A 25,811-nucleotide genomic window follows, 5' to 3' on the forward strand; every position below is an offset into this window, starting at 1 on the left:
GGCCGCCGTGGGATGTTTAATTTTTAAACCAATGCTCTAGAATTTTTCTTGATCAATCAGTTGACAAGTGGATCATTCATTGCATGTTTTACACATGATATGTCTGGAAAAGCTTAGCAATGGTTTATAAATTATCCCACGGCGTGGGTTGCTTTTCGTGGATTAGCATGGGTCTACTTTGCGGCGGGCCTAATACAAGGCCATGGCCTACGATATTGCAACGTCGCAGTGTAGGCCTAGAATCTAATACATGATTGGTGAAAAAGATCAGCTGGTATTTTTTAAAATCTTTTTCACCAATCATGTATTAGATACTAGGCCTACACTGCGACATAGATGTGTATTAGAGGCTATGGCTATGACTATTATCAACAGTGGTTGACGTGAGAAACTAGATTCTCAAATATCAATATAATTAAAAGTGACCGCGACAAAGTAAAAAAAAATAAACTCTCATAAGCTAATATTATTAGAAAATGTTTTATCATAGTGCTCAGTAACCGTTATCATGAAGAACGTTAAATTCAAAGAGCTGATTGCATGGAACAGGGAGAAAAATCGTTATTTGCGCATGCGCATTACGGTGCTGCGTAAGACCGTGACTGAGTTTGGCTTGTTTTGAATTATAACCTAAAAGCTGTAACTCAAAATAATATTGTTCAAATTTTCAATTGCGTTTGATTGTTTAGTACAAAATTTTATTATTATTGTGTAGTCCAATAGTGTATCTTCACTAGTTATTGAATTTCATAGTTATTTAATTTTCAAATGGAATAAAGAAGAAGCCAAAGTTGTCAACTAAAGTGTAAGAAACTTCAGAATCTAACGTATGTTGTTTTGATTTTAATGTCCTTATTTTCAATTGACGTTTGATTGTTTAGTACAAAATTTTATTATTATTGTGTTGTCCAATAGTGTATCTTTTGAATGAATAATACTAAGAAATTGTCAAAAAACCACAGATTTATTGATACTTAGAAAGACCGGTTTCGGTTATTACACCATTGTCAATCTGTGGTTTTTTGACAATTTCTTAGTCTTTTTCATTCAATATGAATAATTACCACAATATCAACTTCTCAACTACACAAAAACTGAGTGTATCTTTTAGTTATTTAATTTTCAAATGGAATAAAGAAGAAGCCAAAGTTGTCAACTAAAGTGTAAGAAACTTTAGAATCTAACGTATGTTGTTTTGATTTTAATGTCCTTATATACTAAGTTGGTTTACTTTCCTTGATACTAGTTTAGTCCAGGCAGTGAATGCTCAAAAAAGGGAATACAGAGAAATGTTTGGAAGGCAATTTTTGACCCCACAGTTCTGTTTAAGGTAGCATTTCTTGGTTTCTCGCATAAAACTCAAAAACTATGTATGTTAAGGACTTGACTGTCATATAACAAATTAAAGCTTACATAATTTCCTACAATATTCATTCTACCACCAGTTCTCGAAATATCCGCTCTAGAAGGTGTGACATTTTTGAAAAAAAAACAGGTTTGCCACCAATTTTTTTTTATTTATGCTCTTATAAATTTTTTAAAATCAATGGGAAAAATCTATGCTGATTATGAGCTTATAAAGCATTAAATTCTCTTCAATTTTATGTGTAATTTTACACATTTACAAATTCCCCTACACCTTTTGCAGCAGCTTTAGTGTTGAGTGTAAAATCTCCATTTTTGCAACAATACATCAATTGACAAAGGAAGTTGTAGGGAATGTTTTAAACAAAATTTTTAACTTTGCAGCTTTGTTGAGACTAGTTAGGAGGAGAACATATCAGAAGTCCCCATTCCTAACTCATGTACTAAGGGGATGAGTGCGGTATACAAGTTTTTATAGAATTTTTCAGCGTTTTGCTTCCACGCTCATATCTCGAGAACAATGCTTTTAACCGACTTGAATAACCATTCAAAACTGAAGATTGATAAATTCTCTACACTTTCTCTTCAGTGGAATTTTGTGATATTCCCATCAGTTCCCGTGATATTCGCTCTTGAAGGTGTTAAAGTAACAGGTTTTTATCCAATGTTTTGCTCTTTTAGGGCTTATAACTCTCCAACAATCCATCACAAAAACGTATGCTAATTGTAGGTTTGTAGAGCATTGAATTCTCTTTAAAATGATGTATTATTTCACCATTCCAAGTTTTCCTTTCATTGTTATAGCAGCTTCAATGCAGGGGTGAAATTTTCATTGCTGCAACAAGTGTCAACTCAGCGGTTCCACACCTTCAACAGAGGTGATAAAGATGCGCAATTTTGCTATGTTCACCTATCAACTAGTCCAAATTAAGCTGTAAAGTCAAAAATTGTGTCACAGACACCCCCTTCAAATGTCATTGTCAAACGATCAATTGTTGCAGCAATGAAAATTTCACTCCTACATTGAAAGCTTCAATTTTTTATATGACAGTCAAGTTCTTAAGATACTTAGTTTTTGAGTTTTATGCGAGAAACCAAAAAATGGTACCTTTAAACCATTTTGGTAGGTTTGGTATGGGACTTTTGGTATGTTTACCTCCTTACTACCCTGAACAGAACTGCGGGGTCAAAAATTGTCTTCCCAACTTTTCCACTCTATAACCTTTCATTGACTGGACTAGTTTGAGAGTAATTTATTCACAAAAAGCAAAAAGTTGCAATAAGCAATATGTTCCTAGTTTTATAATACGATTACTTAGGCTATGATTACTAAAATCAAAACCCTATAATAGTCAATCAACTGGGCCATATTGTAAGTTAAGTAATTTAATTTTACCATCAAATTGACTACAACCGTAAATACTATTAAAAATTACAATACTGCAAAGACAGAATTTTTTCAATTCTATAAAACTTGATTGCTTTTCGATAATAAGATACATAAAAATATAACTTATATAATTCAATATTAAAAGTCGTGATCAGAGCCTGGTCTTCCTGGATAGATGCTCAAATAATTTAAAAACATGGTATACTGTAAACAGCGTCACAGTCTAGCAAAGTTTTCGTCGTAAAAAATCTCCTAACCGATAGAAGCTGCTTCCAATGGTATACTGTAAACAGCGTCACAGTCTAGCAAAGTTTTCGTCGTAAAAAATCTCCTAACCGATAGAAGCTGCTTCCAACAAGCCACTTTGATAATTATTAGCTTCTGAACACATTGTCTGGACGTGCCCTAACTGAATTTGGCAGGCAGTTAAACATTCGCACTGCCAAAACAGGAAAACTGTTCTTCATTCTTGAAAGGTGACAGGGCGGTACATCCAAGTTAACCCCCCCTCGAGTTCCATGTGAATGCACTTTTTCCCTTCTAGCAAATGTGCAGATGTTTTTCCTGACGTGTAGGAGCGATGACAATATGTACATGCCATGAACTATATGGATGCCAAAACGTTGGCATATATATTTTTTTTAATTCGAAAAATAATTTATTTCGCACAAAATATTATTAAAAGAACATTGTACCGGCTAAAAATACAAAAAAATAAAAATACTAATGAAAATCCACTATGAAAAACAACTTTTTTTAACATTTTCTGTTTTGCTTTAGAGGACAAAAAGATAAAGCGAAATAAAGATGGGCACACCTAGGCATAAGCCCTATTGGAGTTCACTTCTCTTAAAATAAAAATAATTCAAAGACTTTAGAGTAGTAGGACCACTACGCTCTACACAATAAATAAACTCTATTTATGTAGAAAATCAATAATTATAAATTTAGTATAATTGAATAAAAACACAAATCTGTTGTCAAATTCTACACTGTTTTATTGAGTACACGACCAAGGTTTCGTGACCACACCGGTCACATTTTCAAGTTGACTACTTGAAAACTACTTTCAGTCAACTTGAAAATGTGACTGGTGTGGTCACGAAACCTTGGTCGTGTACTCAATAAAACAGTGTAGAATTTGTGTTTTTATTCAATTATGGAACGGTTCTACAATATTGACAATGACTCAGTCGAATAGTTAAATTTACTATGTTACGGTTTTCATAATGCATAATTTATGGGCTGGCAGTGTGCATCATACTCGCTAAACGTCATTACACGAAGTGCCTTTTTCTAGCGCAGGAGTATGTCCCTCACATGCGCCGAATGTCCCAATATCAAGATGCCATACTGTATGTGGCTGACAAATACTGCATGGTAAAGCATCAGCAGGCGTTCAATATTAAGTAGTTCCCTCATCTTTCAAAGTAGATAAACAACTCTTGAGAGCCTCTTGCGGACCTTGGAAATATGAGACTCCCATGATAATTCTCTATCAAGACAAAAACCGAGTAAGGTCACAGATTCAGCATCAAGAATCTCTGTTCTACTTACGACCGAATTCACCAAAACGAAAACTTGGTTTGAGCGCCAGTTGATTCAAGAAATCATATTACAAAACCAATTAAAAATCATCTGGCTAAGCTTCAACTGCCGCTCAAACTTAGTTTTCGTTTTTGGTGAATTTGGGCCTTAGAGTACACACAATCCCCTGAGTCTTGGTCTCATTCTTAGCTTGTTATTGGAGAATCACTTCTTAGCATCAGAAAAGAGCTCCTGTGCTTTGAATTTGGCATCATGGGGCCGTCTGCCCTGACCAATAATGGTGGTGTCATCAGCAAAAAGCAAGCTGGAACCATCCAGGTGCAAAACGTTTATCATCAATAGGAACAGCAGCGGGCCAAGTACTGAACCTTGTGGAAACCCATGTGGTACATTTTATTTATTTGATGACGCAACCATTATTGAAACTACCTGTCTTCTATATTTGAGGTAGTCAGCAATCATCTTCCATGCCGGTCCCTGAAAGCCATATCTAGCCAACTTCCTCAACAAGATGACATGAGACCATTGCATGAGACATTTTATATACATAACAGGTACTTGAAACAACAAATTCAAATCAAATGGAATCAAATGATCTTCATTCACAAAAAAAGTAATACAGCAGCAGAAACATTATATAAATAGTGAATATTCCCCACAAAGACAACAAGTCTGGGTCCAAGATTGAAAAAACTGGGAGGTGACGCGTGTCAAGCTGCCTGCTTATAGTCTCGACAAATCAAATCAATTTATTCTCACAATTTACAAATTATACAGTACATTTACAGTACTATAGGCTACAAGCCTGCTTATAGCTCAGCGTCTCGAACGGCGTGCCTCTAAGGAATTAAGGAAATGTGACCTTTAGTCACAATCTTTAAATATCCTTCACCCTAAAAAAGGTACAGTGGGGACAGTGAGTGTCCTTCTGAAAAATATTTTCCCCAGTATTGTTGCTTTCTGCCCTACATTCCTCAACATTTGTGACTTACGTTTTCACAATGCTCTATTAGCTGATATGATTATTGTGATGTTCAATTGATTCAATCTATAGTTTTTGGTTCGTTCCACATTTTTGTTAGACTTTATTTGTTATTTGATGATTTATGGTGTCCTATAGACTTATTGCTGTGTCATTTTCATTCATGAGTGATATTGTACTAATTTTTCCATCATCAATCCAAAAATAGACTTTCAAGAGACTAAAGAAATCGAAGAAAATAATGCCAGTAATGGATCAGATGATGAGTAAGTTGAAGAAGCCTTTGAATGATAAGATGAAGTACCAGATATCATTTGTGTCTGTTTGAGCCAAAATTATTTGATGATGAATAGGCCTATGCTTAAAATTTGTCTGATGAAAGAGAAGAGTGAAGATAAAAAATCAAATGAGGACAACTTTCCCCAAGAACCTCATCCACGTTGTTTAAAACCTCCAGCTTGTCACCTGAACACTCAAAATACAATGAATGTACATTCATAAATTACCCTTCTGAAAATTATTTTAGAAGGCAGTTCAATGATTCGTATGAATGAAAAATTTCAATTGATGAGAAAAAAATGCTTTTCAGCAAGACAATTTTTGCTGTGGATTTTTGACAGGGTTCCAAAGAAAGTTTTTTAGTCTCACTAATCAGGACAATTTGAGTAGATATTTATGTTGAAACCATATTGTATGGAATACCAGTTCATAAGTGAATGATATTCAACAACGTTCTATACAAAATATATGCTATTTTGTTTTGGAACACTGTATGCCCCAGTGTAACTGGAATAGAAATATACCCTTAGTTTAACTGGAATAGAAGTAAACTCTTCTAGGGTTTATAATGTCTTTAATTTTTCAGTTTTGAAAAATGGAAGAAGAGGAAAACGACACTAAAGCACAATATGTGAAATTGGTATGGAAGGATCCAAATCCTCTTTTTGTGAAGTGGATAAGCGAATGGTTGGAAGAAGCCAAAAAGAGAAATATGCAGCTTCATTGGAACTTGGAAAAGGTAAGTTTATAAATTGTTTCATCTACACATTAAGTGTTTTATTACTGCATACTTTTTTATCTACAACCATTTTTTAATGCTTAATTTATGAATTTTCCACCTATCAATCTGACTTGTCTTATATTCCATAACTGGAGTCTCCAAGACTATATTTCCAATATCCAAATGGGTGGCTCGTTGGAGCAAGTGATAACGTGCCGGTCTTATAATCAAAAGAACCCGAGTTCGGAGCTCGACAGGGGCAAAAGTTTTTGAACTCAGTACAATCACATAGATACGGCCTACCCGTCTTTCGGAGGAGACGATAAGCCGTCGTCCCGATTACCTAAAAAGTAGTCGTCATAGATCTTATCATCATCCCTCTCACTCATTACCCATGCACAAGCCTAAGAGCTTATGTGGGCATCACCCTCAGTATCATTATTATTAATAATATAAATATATTCATAAAAAATTCACAATCAAGGCCAGGTCTTCGTGGATAGTTCATCTATAATATAAAATGTAATAAAGGAAAGAACTGGCTCATACACGTACGGGATAGGAATTCACGAATGACGAATCATCATGTCTGAACTACTGGACTGATTAACTTGAAATTTTGCATATAGATTCTTAATCTACCGAGGATGTTTATAGGCCTATTTTAAATTCTACAAGATTTCAGTAGGTCAAGTTTTTATCAGACCCTTGCGGAGCACGGGTTACCAGCTGGTCAATAATTTTGCCATCTATCATGGCTCCTCCCGTGTTCGATTGACTTATCTAAAGTCATTGATAGTGAATAGATTGTAACTTCAACTTCAACACACAATATTTTATTTTTAAATTAAGATTAATTATAACGATTGATCTAAATTTTAGCAATGCAGTTTAATGAAATAATATCGGGGACCGAGCTTCGCTCTGGAGTACAAAAGCATAAAAAATATTACGAAAGAAGAAATTATAATAAAATTCATAGAAATGTTCTATCTGATCACAGTAAATTGAGATTAATTCCCAGAGGAATTCAAAAATTTCCTTCACAAAGGTCCGGCTGCACATAAACCGGTTAAATTTTAATCCTGATTAATTCCACGTGAATCAAATCAGAGAAGACCATTTCAAAAAGATGGATCTACTGTAATTAATTAGCAAAATAGCCCGGCTTTTTGCAACCGGCACTAAGTGACAGATTGTCAGATTAAAAAGTTCAACAGCTGAGTCTTAATTTTGAGACAGTCCCACACACATGAACTCACTTCAAACATCAACAGACGACGAAATAATTATTATCAGCTGTTTTTCCAAGGATGAATAATAATTATCCCTTTAATGTCCTTCAGTGAGTTTTCCCAGGGATGAGACCAAGTGCAATCGATTTTTTATATTAAAAACCTACTATGTTCTGAGTTTCGTGAGAATCGTTAGAGCCGTTTTCGAGATCCGGTGAAATAAGTTCTTTATTCTTTATTCAAAGTTCTTTATTCTTTATTCAAAAAAAAATAATTATACAATCAAATGCATTCCAAAAAATCAAATACAATATTGTTTCCTAATTTCTAATATGTGTTCCCTATAGGCTACCCTGTGTGGGGACACTTGAATATATATAATAAAATATTTATATACAAATTTAAATATTATATCATGAAGAACATAATAATTGAATATGGTATTATATTGAAATAAATCAATATGTCAATATTTATAATCATTCTTGCACACATTCATACGCACACACATTCACATATGCGCACACATTCATACGCACACACATTCACACATGCGCACAAACACACACACACACACACACACAAACACACACACACACACACACACACACCACACACACACACACACACACACACACACACACACACACACACACACACACACACACACACTTACACAAAACTTAAAACTATGTACGGAGTGGTTGCTGTTTTTTTCATATTTGGTTCAATTTTATTCATAGTTAACGTTTCGTTTTTTTTTCAAAGTGCTGATGTAATTATACCATAAATGAATGCGTTTTGAAGAAAGATACAGTGATTGAAATTTGATACTGTCTTACTGTTTACGCATACCGGACGGGATTTGTGAGTTCAATGATCTTTGATTGTTGCAGTGTTCATGTCGTGTAATGTGTAAATTATACTAAATTTAGACCTATATTAATTTAGTAAAAAAATCATTCGGGTTGTCTAGTTGTAAAATGAATTTCTTGATTTCTTTTCTAAATAACTGACGTGACGTTATTTTCCTTGTTGTTACTGGAAGTGAATTGAATATTTTTATAGCTATGTATTTGAAGTGTCGTCTGGAATGTTCTAATCTTGGTTTTGGGAGGTTAATGTCCTGTGAATTCCTGAGGTTTATTCTTTCTCTCATCTGTTGAATATCGAAATTATTTTCAGCTAAATCCAGCAATGCTTTGAATAGAAAAGAATGTCTCACTGATAATATTGACAGTTCTCTGAAGAGCATCATTGAACTATATTGTTTAGGTTTATTACAAATTATTTTTAATATATGTTTCTGACCAGTAATCACAGGTTTAATATGAACATTGTATGCACTCCCATAGCATATTATTCCATAATTTATTCTAGAACCAATAATTGCATGGTATAATTGTAACAATACTTCTTTTGGACATAACTGTCTGAGGTAATAGAACTTCCTTATGTATACAAATAACTCATTTTTTATCTTCTGTACATGATCTGACCAAGTGAGCCTACTATCCAATATGAGGCCCAGATATTTAACTGTACGTGCTTGTTTTATAGTTTCACAGTTACACAATAAATTATTCACCTGTTGCGCACAATCTAATTTATGGAAGTAAATACTAGTTAACTCCTGATCCGTGTTTTGAAGATTAAATTGTATTATATTAGATTTGTCTGTGTTGATAGTTAATTTATTTTCGCAAAACCACCACCTAAGGTGCTTAAGATCCATTTCTAATTTATTTTTAAGTTCTTGATTTGTTTTGGCCGAATAAAATATAACTGTATCGTCTGCAAAAGATGTAATCTTTCCCTGTAAGTCACCATCCGTCAAATCGTTAATAAAGACCAGGAATAAAGTACTTGATAACACTGATCCTTGAGGAATACCTATGGTAATGTCCCCGGGTTCACTCAACGTATCGTTAATTCTGACCCTTTGACTCCTATTAGATAGGTAGCATCTTAACCAATCATTGGCAATTCCTCTTACTCCTGATAAATCAAGTTTTTTTAGAAGCATGTTTTTATCAATTGCATCATATGCTTTAGATATATCAAGAAACAGAGCTGCACACTTATTATTAACACTAAAACTGTCATTTATTTTTGAAATGAGATTTTTAATTGCCGCTTCTGTACTTCTTCCTTCACGGAAACCATATTGGTTATCACTAAAAAAGTTATTATTTTTATAAAAGTTTTCAAGTCTAATCTTGAATATTTTTTCTAAAATCTTGGAAAAAACCGGTAAAAGTGAAATTGGGCGGAACTGATCTATGTTTTTACAATTTGGCTTTTTAGGAATAGGTATAACTACGCTGTGTTTGAACATGCTTGGGAATTTTCCTTTGGCAATACTTAGGTTAATTAGATCGGTTAATTTGTTCAAATAATTCATGTAAGTTTTTTAATCATGCTTGTGCTTATCCCATCTACACCTGGCGAAGATTTATTTTTCAATTTTCTTATTGTACTTGCTACTTCCTCCGGATTTGTAGGGTGGAGAAAAATTGAATTTGTTGGAGAATTGTATGGAAACCTTATTTTTGATATTCTAGCAGACTCTTCCCTAGTTTGAAATGTGGTTTGTTCTAATTCATCATTCATTTTATTCACAACATTTAGAAAATAAGAATTAAACGAATTAGAAATTTTATTACTATCATGTATGCTATTTCCCTGCTCATCAACAATCAGTTTTAGTGGTTCTTTATTTTTTTTCAATCCTATTAACGCGTCAATTGTTTTCCACGTCTTTCTAATGTTTCCCTGGCTTTCTCTAAACAGTTTTGAATAATAATATTGTTTTCTTTCTCTCAGTTCATTACGTAAGTTACAAGCATATAAACAGAAATTGCTCGATTAATAGTATAGGATACTTGCAAATGAAGATATATTATTATGATTATCCATAATAATATAAATAAATAAAATAAGTTATAAAATAAATTAATGTTTCGGTCCTTTTCAGGCTCTGGAGTCGTTGAAAAAATTTCCAATACCGTTGAAATCTGGCAAGGACTGTCTGATACTTGAGCACTTTGGAAAAGGACTTTGCAACAAACTAGATAGTGAACTAGCCAAATACAAAGCTAAAATACAAGGTAAGTCTTCCTATAGAAACTAAAGCATATCAATTGAAAGCTAACGATTGCGCATGGTAAGATGGCCCTGATTCTATTGTTTCAAATGACAGCCAGGTGCTATCTTGTCATGAGATACAGAATATGTCACAATTTTCGGATAAATCTATTACTCTAATTAAACCAAAAATCATTGTATATTTCGAGGTTTTATCTAAAAATCTTCAATTTCCTGAATTAATGTATTGTATATAATTTTTATTATCTAAAAATACTATATTTTGATGAATAGCCTGCTCTACTTCGTCATACAGGTATCATAAATTGATATATTTAATGTATTCCAATATAGGTTAATAGATATTTTTTAAAATAAACTACAAAATCAAAACAATCTTTGTAACATTTGCATTTTAAGTAATTATTGATCTTCTATTATGTTTGTTGTATTGGACTTCATAAAATATTGATAATTGATAGTGAAATGCTATCACGATATTTAAAAAAATGTGTATCTGAATAGCCAGCTAGATGATAGAACACAAGAACTTTTCATTTTGTTACAGCTAAAGAAGAAGCTATTCCAGGACCATCGAATGGTGTTCCAGGCCCTGTGAATGCCATTCCAGGGCCATCAAAAGTTATTCCAGGGCCATCAAATGATGTTCCAAGGCCTGTGAATGCTATTCCAGGGCCATCGAATGTTAATCAAGGACCATTGAAAGATCTTCCAAGGCCTGTGTTTGCTATTGCAGGCCCTTCGAATGTCAAACCTGGTCAACCAAAGCTACTCAATAAATCAGTTCGAATAAATTGTGTACCAGAGCAAAATGATGATAATCAGAGACCTAAAACGTTCACCCAAATCGGCCTGCTAGGCCCCAACAATCAAACTGACAAACCTTGTATATCAACTTTCGATACAAATGCAAACGAACCCATTGATTATATGAAAAAATACTTGCAAGTGCAAAAAGAAATCCAGAGAGCTCTAGAAGATTCCAGTCCTGAAAATCTTTTGAAAATTGAAAAACCAAGCCCGACAAAACGATTGGAGAATGGGACACTAATTCCGACAAATAAATTATTTGTAGATGACAAACCATTACCGAAAGTGACAATTGTAGAAGACAATACAGGTCCGAAAAGAATAGTTTATTTAGAATGGAGACCAAGTCCTAAAAAGATATTTGTAGATGACAAACCAAGTCCAAAAAAGATATTTGTAGATGACAAACCAAGTCCAAAAAAGCAGTTTGAAGTTAACAACCCAGGCAAATCGAGAGCGGAACCTGCAAGAAGTCCTGCTAAAAGAAAATTCAATGAGGAAAGCCCAGGGAAAAAAGTAAGTTCTTGTTTTGGTTCCTTTTCTGTTTACTTAGTTAATTGAATTCATGATTGTAAAATTCGCTTATAAGTTGGATTTTATACCAATTTAAACAACGCCTAGTAGTATATTATTCATTGTAGTTTTAAAACCTTTCAATCTCTCTTTTTTATTCTCTAAACAATTGTTTATAACTTTAAAATGGATTATGATAATATTAATTTTATGTCTAATGAAGCTTGGATAATTTGTGATTCATGATTCACTAGATTGGAAAAATATTAACCCATAAGTAAAATGTACAGTTTCTTGCAAAAACCTGAAATTAAAAATAGTTTTCTATATGTTCAACTGTAATGAGCATCACTATTTTTTATATCTTTATCTTTTTGGAAACTCTTATCAAAATTCGGGAGAGGGACAGTTTTGGACTTGGCGTGATGTCCTCTCCAAATCATCTCAGCTCTCAGGCCTATTTGATTTGTGCTTCTATTATATACAATTATTGACTACCCTCGAATAAGATATATCTGTTCCGAAATACTCAGAAATTCAGTAGCCTTCAACATCTATTTTCAGCTTTTTGAAATATTACAAAGTAGTATTTCATAAGCTGCATAAATTAATTTACTTGAATCAATTATAATAGTTAAGTGTTTTTTTTTACCTAAATTATTATTGTAATATTATTCTTGGGTTATATGTATTCAGTTATTGGTCAAGACTAGTTATTGTATTAAATGTTCAAATAGTACAGTTATTTCGTTCATTTTTCAGAAACAAAAACGACGGATTAGTCCTATTCCAATGGAAGATGAGAATTATGATGCACCTCTGTCACAATTATCGTCGGCTGGAAGCAGCAGTCAGACTCAAACTCAAGAAGAGGCATTCATATTTGTACCGGGCGATGTCAGAATTAAACTGCTTGTTGACACCGCTGAAACATCTGGGTAAGAGTTATCACGAGTAAGATGAGTTAGGGCCGTTTGCACAGTGTAAGTTTCAGCCAAAGCTTAAACCAAATCTGTTTTTTTTTTGTTAAAACTAAAATTCCGTTTGCACAGTATCAGTTTAAACTCTGTATTGTTTAATCTCTGGGAAAGTTTAAACCTCCAAAGCAGGAGGTTTAAACAAAATAATTTGGATTAACTTGACATCTGTAAAGATTTGATGGAGAAACAGCTTTCGACTTTTGTCGAAACTTTTCGGCAGTTGTTTTTATTGCTTCTGTAGACGATAATAATTATTTAGATTATAGTGAATCATTATTTGAATGTAAAAATAATCATAATGTAGGAATTGATAGAAGTTTTTAATGCGATTGATAAAGATGACTGCGAAGAAATTTTGAAACTGAGAAAAATTGGACAAAAACGAATAATAAATTGAAATTTCTGGGATGATAGAGAATTTTTTACGGTTTTGATTGAGTAAAGCAACTGCCAATTAGTATTTGATTGAATAATCCACTTGATAGAAATTAAGACAATTTTTAACAGTGGTCTTTGATTAGAAAACATGTTTTAATAACACATAACTGAGATATTTTGCTTTCAAGAGATTTCTAATAAACGAGGAAGACCGTAGTAGATTCAAGCGTAACAAAATAACTTTCTTATCTTACATTCTAAAATATCAACCAAACATAAGTTTTTAAAGAATTTCTTGATCGCTTTCCACTTTTATTACCGTACAGCTCTGTGGATTTTGGACAAGAAAATAGTAGCTACATAACCTCAATTTACTCATCGTTTGTAAACAAATATCAAATTTCCTGTAAAAATCAGCCTTCCTGATATTATATGACATTCTATTACCAACTCAACGCTAAACTAGTTTAACTTAAACTGGATCAGTAAATGCACTGAGAAAACCGATTCCAGTTTAAATTTTCAGATTAACTCAAACTCGATTAACTTAATCGAGTTTAGCAATCTATACTGTGCAAACGGCCGTTAGTAAGAGTAATAATGCTTTTCGTCAGCTATTAATTGCTGTATTCAATTCAATCAGTTTATTTATGTAGTTGCATTTACAAGTACCACATTTATGCTTAGATTTTACTTTTTGTAAATAGTCGAACTGGCATGAATTCACTTCTCACTCACCCTTTCAATTTTGCAATTATTGTTATTAAATTTATTTCTACGATTGAATGACTTCAGGCTAGTGGATTAAGTGCATACGTGGCAGCCCAAAGGTTACGGGGTCGTGGACAAAATATTAGGTAACTCCTGTTTTCGAATGATCACAATGAAGTGACTGAAATATTTCCAAATGTCACTTATTTGAAAATTGCTCGAACATGTTATGAACTAATAGCATTTATAAAGGGTAGGTTCTGTACTAGATGATATTTCTATTTAATTTCAACTGATGAATTTGATTTGAAGGGGAAAATACTCAGTGTAGGTCCAGCGTTGTGTAGGATGGCAGTAAGTTGCTGTGGTTTTGCCGCTACAATTTAAACTATCTAGAACCTGGTTGCCTATATCCAACCTTAGGAACTATCATTTCCTTTTATACTCCATCTATTGTTTAAGCTTTGGTTAAATGCTTGAAATTTGTCCCGCTACCGTTGCCGTCACGCATTTCGCACCGGTGTACTAAAGGCTTAAGAGCCAGAACTAAATCAACCTATTATCAAATTTATCATAATGTGTTACCTATTACAAACACTAGCTGATCAAATTTCATTTCTTCAACTACTACTACCAAGCATAAGAGCCTTGCTCAATAATTAAATAGACTTAACCTATTTCGGACTATGTGTAACCTTATCTACATTTGGGAGAGGAATAGCACAATTTTACGTTATTTTTTCTCTCCCTATCATTCTGATGATGCACTTACTGTATCAATAAAGAATAAATGGTTTATTTCAGCCAACAAAATACATGTCAGAAATACAAATACAGACAAAGGCAACATAAGTCAAACAATAGACAACATGCAATACTACATTAAAATTGAGCAGGCATCAATTATTCAAAACTAATGTGATTCATTCTTAGTCTATACTGTACTTTTTATTAAATATCTGGTATATCATATCTACCATATATCTACCATCCTGGTATATCTACATTACCTTCTTCACGTCTCCTAATTCCTTTTATACACTCTCAAGGATGGAAGGATTTCCTAGTACATGGTTAACCATAGTTGCCATTATAATTCCTAAAAATCTTCCCTTACTTGAACACACCCAACCACGAAGCCTGTTACTTTGTATTTGATATTTGTAGTCTGTTTATATGTTGTGAGCTTTTGAATAAATTTGAATTTGAATGTGCAGCCAAAAACCATAGATTCTACATGAGTAAATAAAAACACACATATGTTGTCAAATTCTGTACAGTTTTATTCGGAAACCATAGTCGTTTAACATTAACATATAATATAATAGCTGTGTAGAATTTGACAACATATGTATGTTTTTATTTAATTATGGAACGGTTTTACAATATTGACAATGACTCAGTCGAATTCTAGATGAGATTAGCAACAAAAATGTCCAGTAAAATATCGACCTCAGTTTTTAAGATGATATTGATTTTTCCATATTTTTGAAAAAAAACAGCAATTACTAGAAAATTATCAGTCAAAATATGACTCTAAGGATATAGTTGGAAAGAGAAAGAAATTTCCAATAAGATTCTACTAGTTTGTTCTTTTTTTTGAGTCTTTGAACTTTTTATAAGCGCTCAAAGTTGAAAAAGTATATTCGTCGAGTTCAAATCCAAATTTCAAATAGTTTTTACGCGAATAAAAAGTTCAAAAACGTCAAACAAAGGAACACATTATATGAATCCTATTGAAAATTTCACAAGTAAAATAATCACAAGTTCACAGTTGAGGAGAATGTTGAGTTTCTGCATGTTAATATCAAAGCCAGATCTTCGAATATTCTAGAGGCTTTAGAAATAGCAAGAGTAATTAAGGAAAATTCCCAGTATAGTTTAAATGACCAGATTCATTTCAACCAATACAACACTACGAATTTAGTTTTATCATAAAATTGTAAGCATACATTAGTCAATAGTTTTCCATTTACATATTTATTTTATTATCTTTCACACTTGTTTTCTTGGTTCTTATTTTGTACTGAAAGTAAATTTTGTTATCATGACGATTCTGTTGCTTAAGCCGCCATTTTGTCACACCGTTGAGTAGGAGGAGACTGTCCAGCTGGGCCAATGGCAGGCGTTCATGCCCTTGACCAATAGCAGTACTCGCCTACTAGTATAAATTCTGCTGCTCTTGTATTTAGTTTTAGTTTATCAGAGATTGACAATGGTGTAATAACCGAAACCGGTATTTCTAAGTATCAATAAATCTGTGGTTTTTGACAATTTCTTAGTCTTTTTCATTCAATATGAATAATTACCACAATATCAACTTCTCAACTATACAAAAAGTATTATAAATGTAGTGGCCCTAGTCGAGTGGCTTTTAGACGCTGGGTCTTTGTGAGTACTTTTTCGTCAATTTGTGAGTAACTATAACATTTTTGTTGTAAAGGAACATGGGTAAGCGATCGCGAGGTGTAGCGGAGGCGACTGCCTACTTGACGGAACTGGGCGTTCCTTTCGAGGTGCGACATCTGCCAGTCGGTGACTTTGTGTGGGTCCTGCAGGATGGCGTCTCCAGAGAATTGCTCCTGCCCTACATTGTGGAGAGGAAGCGCGCTGATGACCTGGCCAAGAGTATCAAGGATGGCAGGTTCAGGGAGCAGAAGGTTGCTATCTACTTATTCATTCCATTTGTACAAATTAGCTCGTATTAGGTCTGTATTATAATGATGAGATGTGTTATATTATAATGAGCTCATATTATCTTCAACAGAAGGGTGCTAGATATTCATTCCATTTGTACAAATTAGCTCGTATTAGGTCTGTATTATAATGATGAGATGTGTTATATTATAATGAGCTCATATTATCTACAGCAGAAGGGTGCTAGATATTCATTCCATTTGTACAATAATTGAGCTTGTATTATATTAAAATGATAATGAGCTGTATTATATTATACAGGGTGGGTGAAAAGTCCGAGAATGGCTTAATATCTCATACACAAAGGTTATTTGACGGTGGGTGTGATTGGGGATCCAACTCAAATTGAAAATACTACTTTACTATGACTTCAAAAAACTGGTCCGCCATCTTGGATCCGCCATATTGAATGCAACATTATTTTTTTTTAATAGGAAGTTGGTCAAAGAATGAAAGAAGAAAAAAAAAGAATGGCGAAAACCGCATAACGATATCTCGAACCGTTTAGAAGATATTCACATTATTAATCAATATCATGCATATCAGAAATGAAATACATAAGTGGTATTGATTAATAATGTGAATATCTTCTGAACGGTTTGAGATATCGATATGCGGTTTTCGCCATTATTTTTTTCTTGAAATTTCGTATCGAAATCATGTATCGCATGACCACCTTCCTATTTAAAAAATAAAGTTGCATTCAATATTGCGGATCCAAGATGGCGGACCAGTTTTTTGAAGACATAATAAAGTAGTATTTTCAATTTGAGTAGGATCCCCAATCACACCCACCGTCAAATAACCTTTTAAGTTGTGACTATTATACAGGGTGATTCATAATTATGGTAAAATAATTCAATACGTGATAGTAGAGGTAAAAATAAGAAAAAAAATTCTTATAAACATATATCCATAAACGCTTCATTAGCGAGCTATACAGGGTGAAAAATTTCGCCCGGAATTCAGTTCCTCTGGTGAAATACACCGATGCTGAATTGTTTGGGCACTAGTTTTTGAAGAACTTATGCTGGATTCATATGGTAAAATATCTGAAAAATTGAATAAAACTAGTCTGGAAGCTGCAGTGAGAGTAGTTTTTGAGAAAAAAGTTAAAATATGCAAAAAATCCAAGTAGAAAAACACAGACTCCTACGTTTGATGCCCAATAACTTTCTTTAATGACCAGTAAACAAATAATTTTTCGCAATAAAAATTGTAGAGAATTTAATTCTGAAAAGAATGACGTAAGCTGTGTAAACTAAATTTAAATAAAAGTTTAATAAAATGTATTCTTATGTAGAACATTACACCACAAGAATTTGCTGTTTTATGAGGAGAGAACTAATAACTCATAGGTTGTAGCTGATTGCAAATAAAACATGGATTTTAATAACAGCTGTTCCAAAACAGCTGATTTATTTTGTTTTAAATAAGAAAATATTTAAAAGAAATTATCAGCTGGAAATTATTTTCAGAAATATTTTAGCTCACTGTTGAACAAAAAAACAAACTGTAAGTTAGACCTACTGTAACCGCGCTGTGTTTTTTGTTTAATCTATTAACCAGTTATTTGTAACCATTTCACTTTGCTTTTGTGTTAAGTGTTAACTTTTTAAAAAATGGCAGGTAATTTTAGACATTATTCATACTCCGAATTAGCTGACATGCATTTAATGTATGGAATGGGACACTACTGTAATAGTACTGAAGCAAGACGTTTGTATCAAGAGAACTTTCCTAACTGAGTATGTCCAAGTTCAAGGTTTTTTGCCTCTATTCATCAACGTCTGTCTGAAACAGATTCTTTGATATCCAAAGAGCACATTTATGCAGGCACACCCCGATCTACTATGACTGTTGAGTTAGAAGAACAAGTTCTTAATGAAATTTATGAACATTCAGAGAAGAGCACGAGAGAATTGTCAGTGCAGTTTAATGTCAATCAATCTATTATTTGGAGGATACTAAAAGAGCAACAATTGCATCCATACCACCTCCAGAAAGTTCATACTCTATTGCCACGAGACTGTATTCCCCGTGCTGGTATTTGCCGATGGTTTTGAGTAAAACTTGTTTACCCAAACTTTTTAACAACCGATTTATTTACCGACGAGGCACACTTTACAAGAACAGCTATCGTTAACGTCCACAACCAACATATTTGAGCAGCTAAGAATCCTCATGCCATCAATCCTAATCTTCCACAACATCAGTTTTCAGTAAACATTTGGGCAGGAATCATAGGAGATCATCTACTTCTGTTCGAGCTTCCTCCCAGGCTTAATGGCATAATCTACTAGTCTTTTGGTATAAGTTTAATGTCATTCAGATATGCTACTTTCATATAAAGAAAAACTTTTCATGAAAAACCGAATATTTTATTTGCAATCAGCTACAACTTATGAGTTATTAGTTCTCTCCTCATAAAACAGCAAATTTTTGTGGTGTAATGTACTACATAAGAATACATTTTATTCAACTTTTATTTAAATTGAGTTCACATCATTCTAAATTGAGCTTACATCATTCTTTTCAGAATTAAATTCTCTACAATTTTTATTGCGAAAAATTATTTGTTTACTGGTCATTAAAGAAAGTTATTGGGCATCAAACGTAGAAGTGTGTGTTTTTCTACTTAGATTTTTTGCATATTTCAACTTTTTTCTCAAAAACTACTCACACTACAGCTTCCAGACTAGTTTTATTCAATTTTCCAGATATTTTTCCATATGAATCCAGCATAAGTTCTTCAAAAACTAGTGCCTAAACAATTCAGCATCGGTGTATTTCACCAGAGGAACTGAATTCCGGGCGAAATCTTTCACCCTGTATAGCTCGCTAATGAAGCGTTTATGGATATATGTTTATAAGAACTTTTTTTCTTATTTTTACCTCTACTATCACGTATTAAATTATTTTACCATAATTATGAATCACCCTGTACATTATATCTACAACAGGTTGCGACAGCAAGTGTCCGAGCGAATCGCAAAGTATTATAGTGAGGTCCACCTTCTAATGACAGTGGAGAAAGATAGGAAAACAACTTTGCCGATTCTCTGCCTTGCCACTGCCTTCTACGGTGAAAGAGTGGCTGGCGTGGTAGGGATGAAGGGGTGAGAATGTCTTCCACACATCTTCTCCTCTCACTCTACATTCATGCGGCAAGTGTAGAAATTTCTAGTACTCCTGATCTGTCCAGGAGACTATTAATAACCTGTTGTTGATCATTATTAATATAAAGCAAATTTCGCTTTTATATACCGACCACAATAAAATGTGTTCAACATCTCTGTGGGTGCATTTTATGTATTTTGATTGATTGATTGCTAGTTTACAACAATTTTCATCACTATTTTTTTATATATTTTAAAATCTTTACTGTTTCAGTTTCGACTAAAACAGTTACCAGTTGCCGAACGAATCTACTTAGTGGAAGAATTGAAAGGTAAAGATAGAAAAGGCCTTCCTCTGTCCACCCTGATGCAAGCAGTCACCAATACTCAAGTAATTGATGGATTCAAGGTGAAATTCACGAATAACTTGAAACACTCCATGCAGTTTTTGTCCGTCATGACTGATTTCCTGACAAAAAATTTCGATGTAAGTTCACTTCAAATTATTTATTCAATTACATAAGCATATAATCGAGTTGATCGCCTCAAGACTGCTACTCATTACGATGGCCTGTATGACAGGTATTATCAGGAGAGTAAAAAAAACAATTAATAGGCTATTGTGAAAATTAATAGAAACTTGTAGTACCCTTTATTAAAAACTTAAGAATATTTTAACGTTTTTAATAAAGGGTACTATAGTTTGTGTAAAATAAGTTGAGACTTGGCCCTCCATCCAAAGAAATTACATGGATGCGAATTCGTGTAAAATTGAAACTTTCTCAAATTTCCAATTCAACGTCAGAATTGGATGTAAAATATCATCCCCGATATCCTAGTAGTGCTAGAAGAGATCCAGGTTTGAAGGATTAAAAGGAAATTTAACTTTTATGATAAAATTGGAAACATTGCGAAAATTTGTTTTTCTTTCAAATATCACTTCTCTCAGAATCATGGGGCGTCGTAATGCGTAATAATTTTATATCAAATTAACGGGGAGAATGTCTCCTTTCTATTGGTGTCTGGATAATTTTTATCCTACCATAGTTATTTTTTAATTAATAATTATGTTCGTCAATGTCAAGTCATTTCAAGCAGAAAACATGAAACTTTCGACATGCTGGAAACTTTTTTGTTTCAAAAAATAAGTGGGTGGTGAAAGCGAGAAAGTTTCTCAGAAATAATTGAAATTATTTTTTCAATTGTCAAAAGTAGTCGGAAGATCGTATTTTGGTCTCCAAGGAATTTTAAAGTTAGGAGAGCGGCTGCATGGTATGCATTGTGTACCAAATTGCATGCTAAAAGTTGGATATTTACGAGATATTTGACTGAATTATTTCAAACGTAAGCAGCTAATCGCCTCTAGAAAGGCTGTAATGAAACACTGCTTGGATTATTCGAGGCGAGGTTGTCATTTTCACTATTTTATAATCATGTGGCTTGCAGTTGCTCAATTTTCCAATCGTTGTGCATTTTGTTTTTGTTGATCCCAGCTATTGATAGCCTATGGTGGCACACCATTCAGCCGCTATCCTTGACTTTGAAACTCCTGAGAGTTCAAATTACGCTGTTCCGAGTACGTTTGACAATTGGAAAAATAATTTCAATTATTTCTGAGAAACTTTCTCGCTTTCACCACCTACTTATCTTTTGAATCCAAAAAGTTTCTAGCATGTTGAAAATTTCATGTTTTCTGCTCGAAATGTCTCGACATTGACGAACATAATTATTATTAATTAAAAAATAATTATAGGTCGTATAAAAATTATCCAGACACCAATACAAAGGAGACATTCTCCCCGTTAATTTGATATAAAATTATTACGCATTACGACGCCCCATGATTCTGAGGGAAGTGATATTCAAAAGAAAAACAAATTTTCGCGATGTTTCCAATTTTATCATAAAAGTTAAACTTCCTTTTGATCTTTCAACCCTGAAACTTTCTAGCACTACTAGGATATCGGGGATGATATTCTACATCCAATTCTGACGTTGAATTGGAAATTTGAGAAAGTTGCAATTTTACACGATTTGGCAACCATGTAATTTCTTGGGATGGAGGGCAAAGTCTCAACTTATTTTAACAAACTATACAAGTTTTTATTAATTTGAACAAAAGTAGCCCATTCAAGTGAAGTGATTTTAGGCTATTTTGATACAATTAGGTCATCGTTATGAAGTACATTACTAAATACAAAGTTAAATCTTCAATTAATATTTTATAAATTATCGTATTTTCAATTCCTTTATTCATCATTCCATGCATTAATTCGTAATTAAAGTATTTAATCATGGAAGTAAGAAAACTTTCATTATTCCTTGTAGTCTACTCAATCCATCATGATGCGAACAAAATTAAAAGTATTCAATAAGCTTGATTTGAATACTACCAGCTACTTGATATTTATAGCACCATAAAGTTTACAAGAAGACTTTTCAGGAGACATTTGAAAGAGAAGATTTTATTATTTTCGTGTTTAAAACGTTAACAAAATTAATACATGTAAAAAACTTAGAACCTCACTATCAAATCCTTTCAGTGTTATTCACATTTTAATATATTACAGTTATATTTCTTATTTTACTAGTGATGATTAATTATATTTTTTATTGAAGTACATAATCTTCCATTTTTATTCAATCTAATTTTGTTCATTAGTGATGGCATAGAGAAACAATAGCATAAACTTATTCTATTGCTTCTATATTGTGATGGTTCTTTGTCAATATATTTTTTTGTGACAATTGAACAAAATTGTGTAAAAAATAACATCCACACCAAGATTATGTTACATCAATTTATATGGTATAATGGTGTCTTTTCCAAATTGTTTCTTTTTTAGGATAAAATTATGATGAGCTGTCCGAAAGATGAGTTGCCGCCTTTCGATATTAAGGATGATGTAGTTCGTTTGATGACGTTCAAAGACTTTAGCAGAGACTCTGCCAAGAAAAGAGTGAGTAAATTTTATTTATGGAGTTGGATTCAGTTATAATCTTCAATTTCTACTTTTTATTTTTTTTATTCGCAAAAAATATAAATTACAGTACAAATAATTCTACAGTTTCACTAGTATGCTTTTTATTTTATTTGATGACACGAGCGAATACGAGTATTTATCCTATCATTAAGTGTCCAAATTTTATTTGAAATTAAATAACTTGGCACAGCCAGCGTTAGCTGTAAGTTCATTTGTGAAATGATGAAGGATCAGTTTCCGAGCACGAGATTTAGCAAGTTCTAGACTTTAAACAGCTGGAGTCAGAAAATTGGCTTTCCGAAACGGGGCGTAGTCGTAGTCATAGTCAAAGTCACGTTCAAATTAAATTTCGGAAAACTGGAAAATTGAACATAAAATAAAATAAAGAGAAAATAGTGTAAAGTTTCAGCTATTTTGAATTATTTAGGAATGTTTCATATCGTCAAGGAAAAACGTTTCCAACTATAGAATTGGGAAAATAAAGAACTATTTTGCTGCAACTATTTACTGCGACTACGCCCCGTTTTGGAAAGCCAATTTTCTGACTCCAGCTGTCTAGAACTTACCTAAATCCCGAGCTCAGGAACCGGCCCTAAAGCTGGATTTACACCAAAGTTATTAACATAATGTTAATAACTTAATCCTTATATATTCTATTAGATTGAACATAACTTATCATACATATGATGAACATATGTGTTTGTCAAGTTCCGTTAAATCTAATAGAATCTATAAGGATTAAGTTATTAACATTTTGTTAATAACTTTGGTGTAAACCCAGCTTTAGAGTGCTGTATCACTGTAGAAATAAATTATTGGTTTGGCAAACACATTATGGGGCAAAGCTATAATCTCGTTATAAAGATCAAGAATCCTAAGTGTCCTGCTAACACTAAATCATTTTCTACTGTACAATAATTTAAAATTGTCTAGCATGAAAATTTACCGTAAAAGTAAGTTTGATACTAAACATTGTGAGATATTCATGTTATAAAGTCAGCACCTGATCAACATTGGTTTGCTATCCTTGTTTGTCACTAGATAAAGTAGATAGCTCTATCATTTTCAAACTCCACACTGTCGCCAAATAGTTTGTACGCTATGAATAAAATATGATGAACTAACAAAATATTCAATACCAGTTCATTATAAACATTCATTATTAAATCGTGGAAGATATAGCCTATATTATTTTTCTTGAATAGAATATCATATTATTGAGTTAAAATTGATTAGGCCTATTAACAAGAATCAACAATTAATATTACATCAAGATATATACCAGAATGACTTCAGTCATAACTATCTACTTTTTGAAGGCCATTGGCAACCCTGCCCTGCCGTCCTATCATTCTCACTAATTTTTACAAAGTGAATCTCACTAGAGTGTCCTGATAACATATATTTCTCCCACTATACAATAATTTGACATGTTCTGACATCTTCTTACAGTAAAACTGAAAGTTGATACTACATAAAGTGACGATAAGATAATTCAGATAGAATTTTTTTTAACATCTTTATTGCCCATAAAAACATCATACGCTCCTCCCCATACCACTAACCCATATTGCAGCACCGATTGAACATAGGCAAAGTAAAGGACCCTAAGTAATTTAATGTCTAATATTTAGAACGAGCTTTTGATGTTATTCAACAGAGCATGCTATATAGTTGATTTTTACTAAAGGTCTCTTCACATTACGCTACGCTGAAATACGTCTTCAGAAGAGGACAATGTTTCCCAACATTGAAATCTATAACAGCGTTCAGCTATATCAGCGTAGCGTAGCTCTCAATGTTTGGAGATAGGACGTAATTTTACGTCTTCCGAAGACGTATTTCAGCGTAGCGTAATGTGAAGTGACCTTTAGTATTTGTGCTTTTTGTTTACATCTCTACTGAAAATAAAGCTGTTTATTTATTTTATTGCGATGTATCTTGTCGACAGAAATACACGGTGGGCGAGATGTTCCTGAAGCATCTGTTACAGCTGAGAGGAATGTCGGTGGAGAAGGCAAAGGCTGTGGTCGATGTTTACCCCACACCGACGCACCTTATGGAGGCCTATCGAGATTACAATGGCTGCGGCCAATTGATGCTAGCCAAGCTGAAAATCGGAGCTTTGGGTCGATATCTGGGTCCTGTTCTGAGTACAACTATTCATGACTTCTATACAAACAATCAGTTTGATTAGTGATTTTATTGAAACAGTTATTTCACTAATCAGTTATTTTACTGGGTCGATTTCTGGGTCCTGTTTTGAGTACAACTATCCACGACTTCTATACGAACAATCAGTTTGATTAGTGATTTAAATGAAATAGTTATTTCACTAACTAGTTATTTTACTGGGTCGATCTCTGGGTCCTGTTTTGAGTACAACTATCCACGATTTCTATACGAACAATCAGTTTGATTAGTAATTCGACTGATAGATGTCTGTGCTCAATATTACTGAGTTATTTTCAATGATTGACCCATATTAAAACGTCATATCTACTAAAATATTTATTCGAAATGAACAATCTATACCGATGAAACGAGAAAATTTGAAAGTTTTTTTAACTAAAATTAACTAAGGCCCTTCTGTGGGATACTACTTTTAACATGAAGAGGAGAAACCCATTTCTCCTTCCACAGTTTGTAGAAAAGACAAAGACGGTCATCCTGCGCACATTTGGATGCACCGTGTCATTTCGCTTTACTTTCTTGTGATGAACACATCTCCATAATCACACAAACCAATATACCTGCTGTCAGTAAAACATTTTTGGAACAATGCCAGGCGATAACTGGAGGGGTGTGTTGCGCGACGCATTAGAATGGTGCTAGGTAGTGGGAGTGATTAGTGGAGAATAGAGCATCGGACCTCTCCATCATCGAGAAAGAGCCGTGTAAAGGTAGGCGCACACAGATCGTCATCGGACGGACGGCACGCATCGGATGATTAGATTTGATGCATTGTTTTCAATAGGTATGCGCACTCCA

The 25,811-nt window shown here is 33.3% G+C and overlaps 1 protein-coding gene across 5 annotated transcripts; it reads left to right on the forward strand.

The window, feature by feature from the left end:
- Positions 1-613: 613 nt before the first annotated feature.
- Positions 614-25,724, forward strand: LOC111051322 (crossover junction endonuclease MUS81). Of its 5 annotated transcripts, XM_039431801.1 has the most exons (10): positions 614-827; positions 6,151-6,303; positions 10,498-10,630; positions 11,176-11,954; positions 12,714-12,889; positions 16,464-16,680; positions 20,111-20,323; positions 22,683-22,796; positions 24,772-24,961; positions 25,075-25,724. In XM_039431801.1, the coding sequence occupies exons 2-10, from the start codon at positions 6,160-6,162 to the stop codon at positions 25,128-25,130; spliced, it is 2,022 nt and encodes a 673-aa protein (XP_039287735.1). In that variant the 5' UTR covers positions 614-827; positions 6,151-6,159; the 3' UTR covers positions 25,131-25,724. The 5 variants fall into 5 exon arrangements, with proteins under 5 accessions (XP_039287735.1, XP_039287731.1, XP_039287732.1 ...); XM_039431797.1 differs by having other exon boundaries at positions 24,772-25,156; XM_039431798.1 differs by having other exon boundaries at positions 614-805; positions 24,772-25,156.
- Positions 25,725-25,811: the final 87 nt, after the last annotated feature.

The sequence above is a fragment of the Nilaparvata lugens genome, chromosome 7 (assembly GCF_014356525.2).
Source record: "Nilaparvata lugens isolate BPH chromosome 7, ASM1435652v1, whole genome shotgun sequence".
Classification (NCBI taxonomy): Eukaryota; Metazoa; Arthropoda; class Insecta; order Hemiptera; family Delphacidae; genus Nilaparvata; species Nilaparvata lugens.

Excerpts from the sequence above, each read along its gene's own strand:
- LOC111051322 (XM_039431801.1), top strand. The coding sequence starts at position 6,160 with ATGGAAGAAGAGGAAAACGACACTAAAGCACAATATGTGAAATTGGTA. Across the intron at positions 10,631-11,175 it reads ATACAAAGCTAAAATACAAG|CTAAAGAAGAAGCTATTCCA; the intron begins GTAAGTCTTCCT and ends ATTTTGTTACAG. Across the intron at positions 20,324-22,682 it reads TCCTGACAAAAAATTTCGAT|GATAAAATTATGATGAGCTG; the intron begins GTAAGTTCACTT and ends TTTCTTTTTTAG.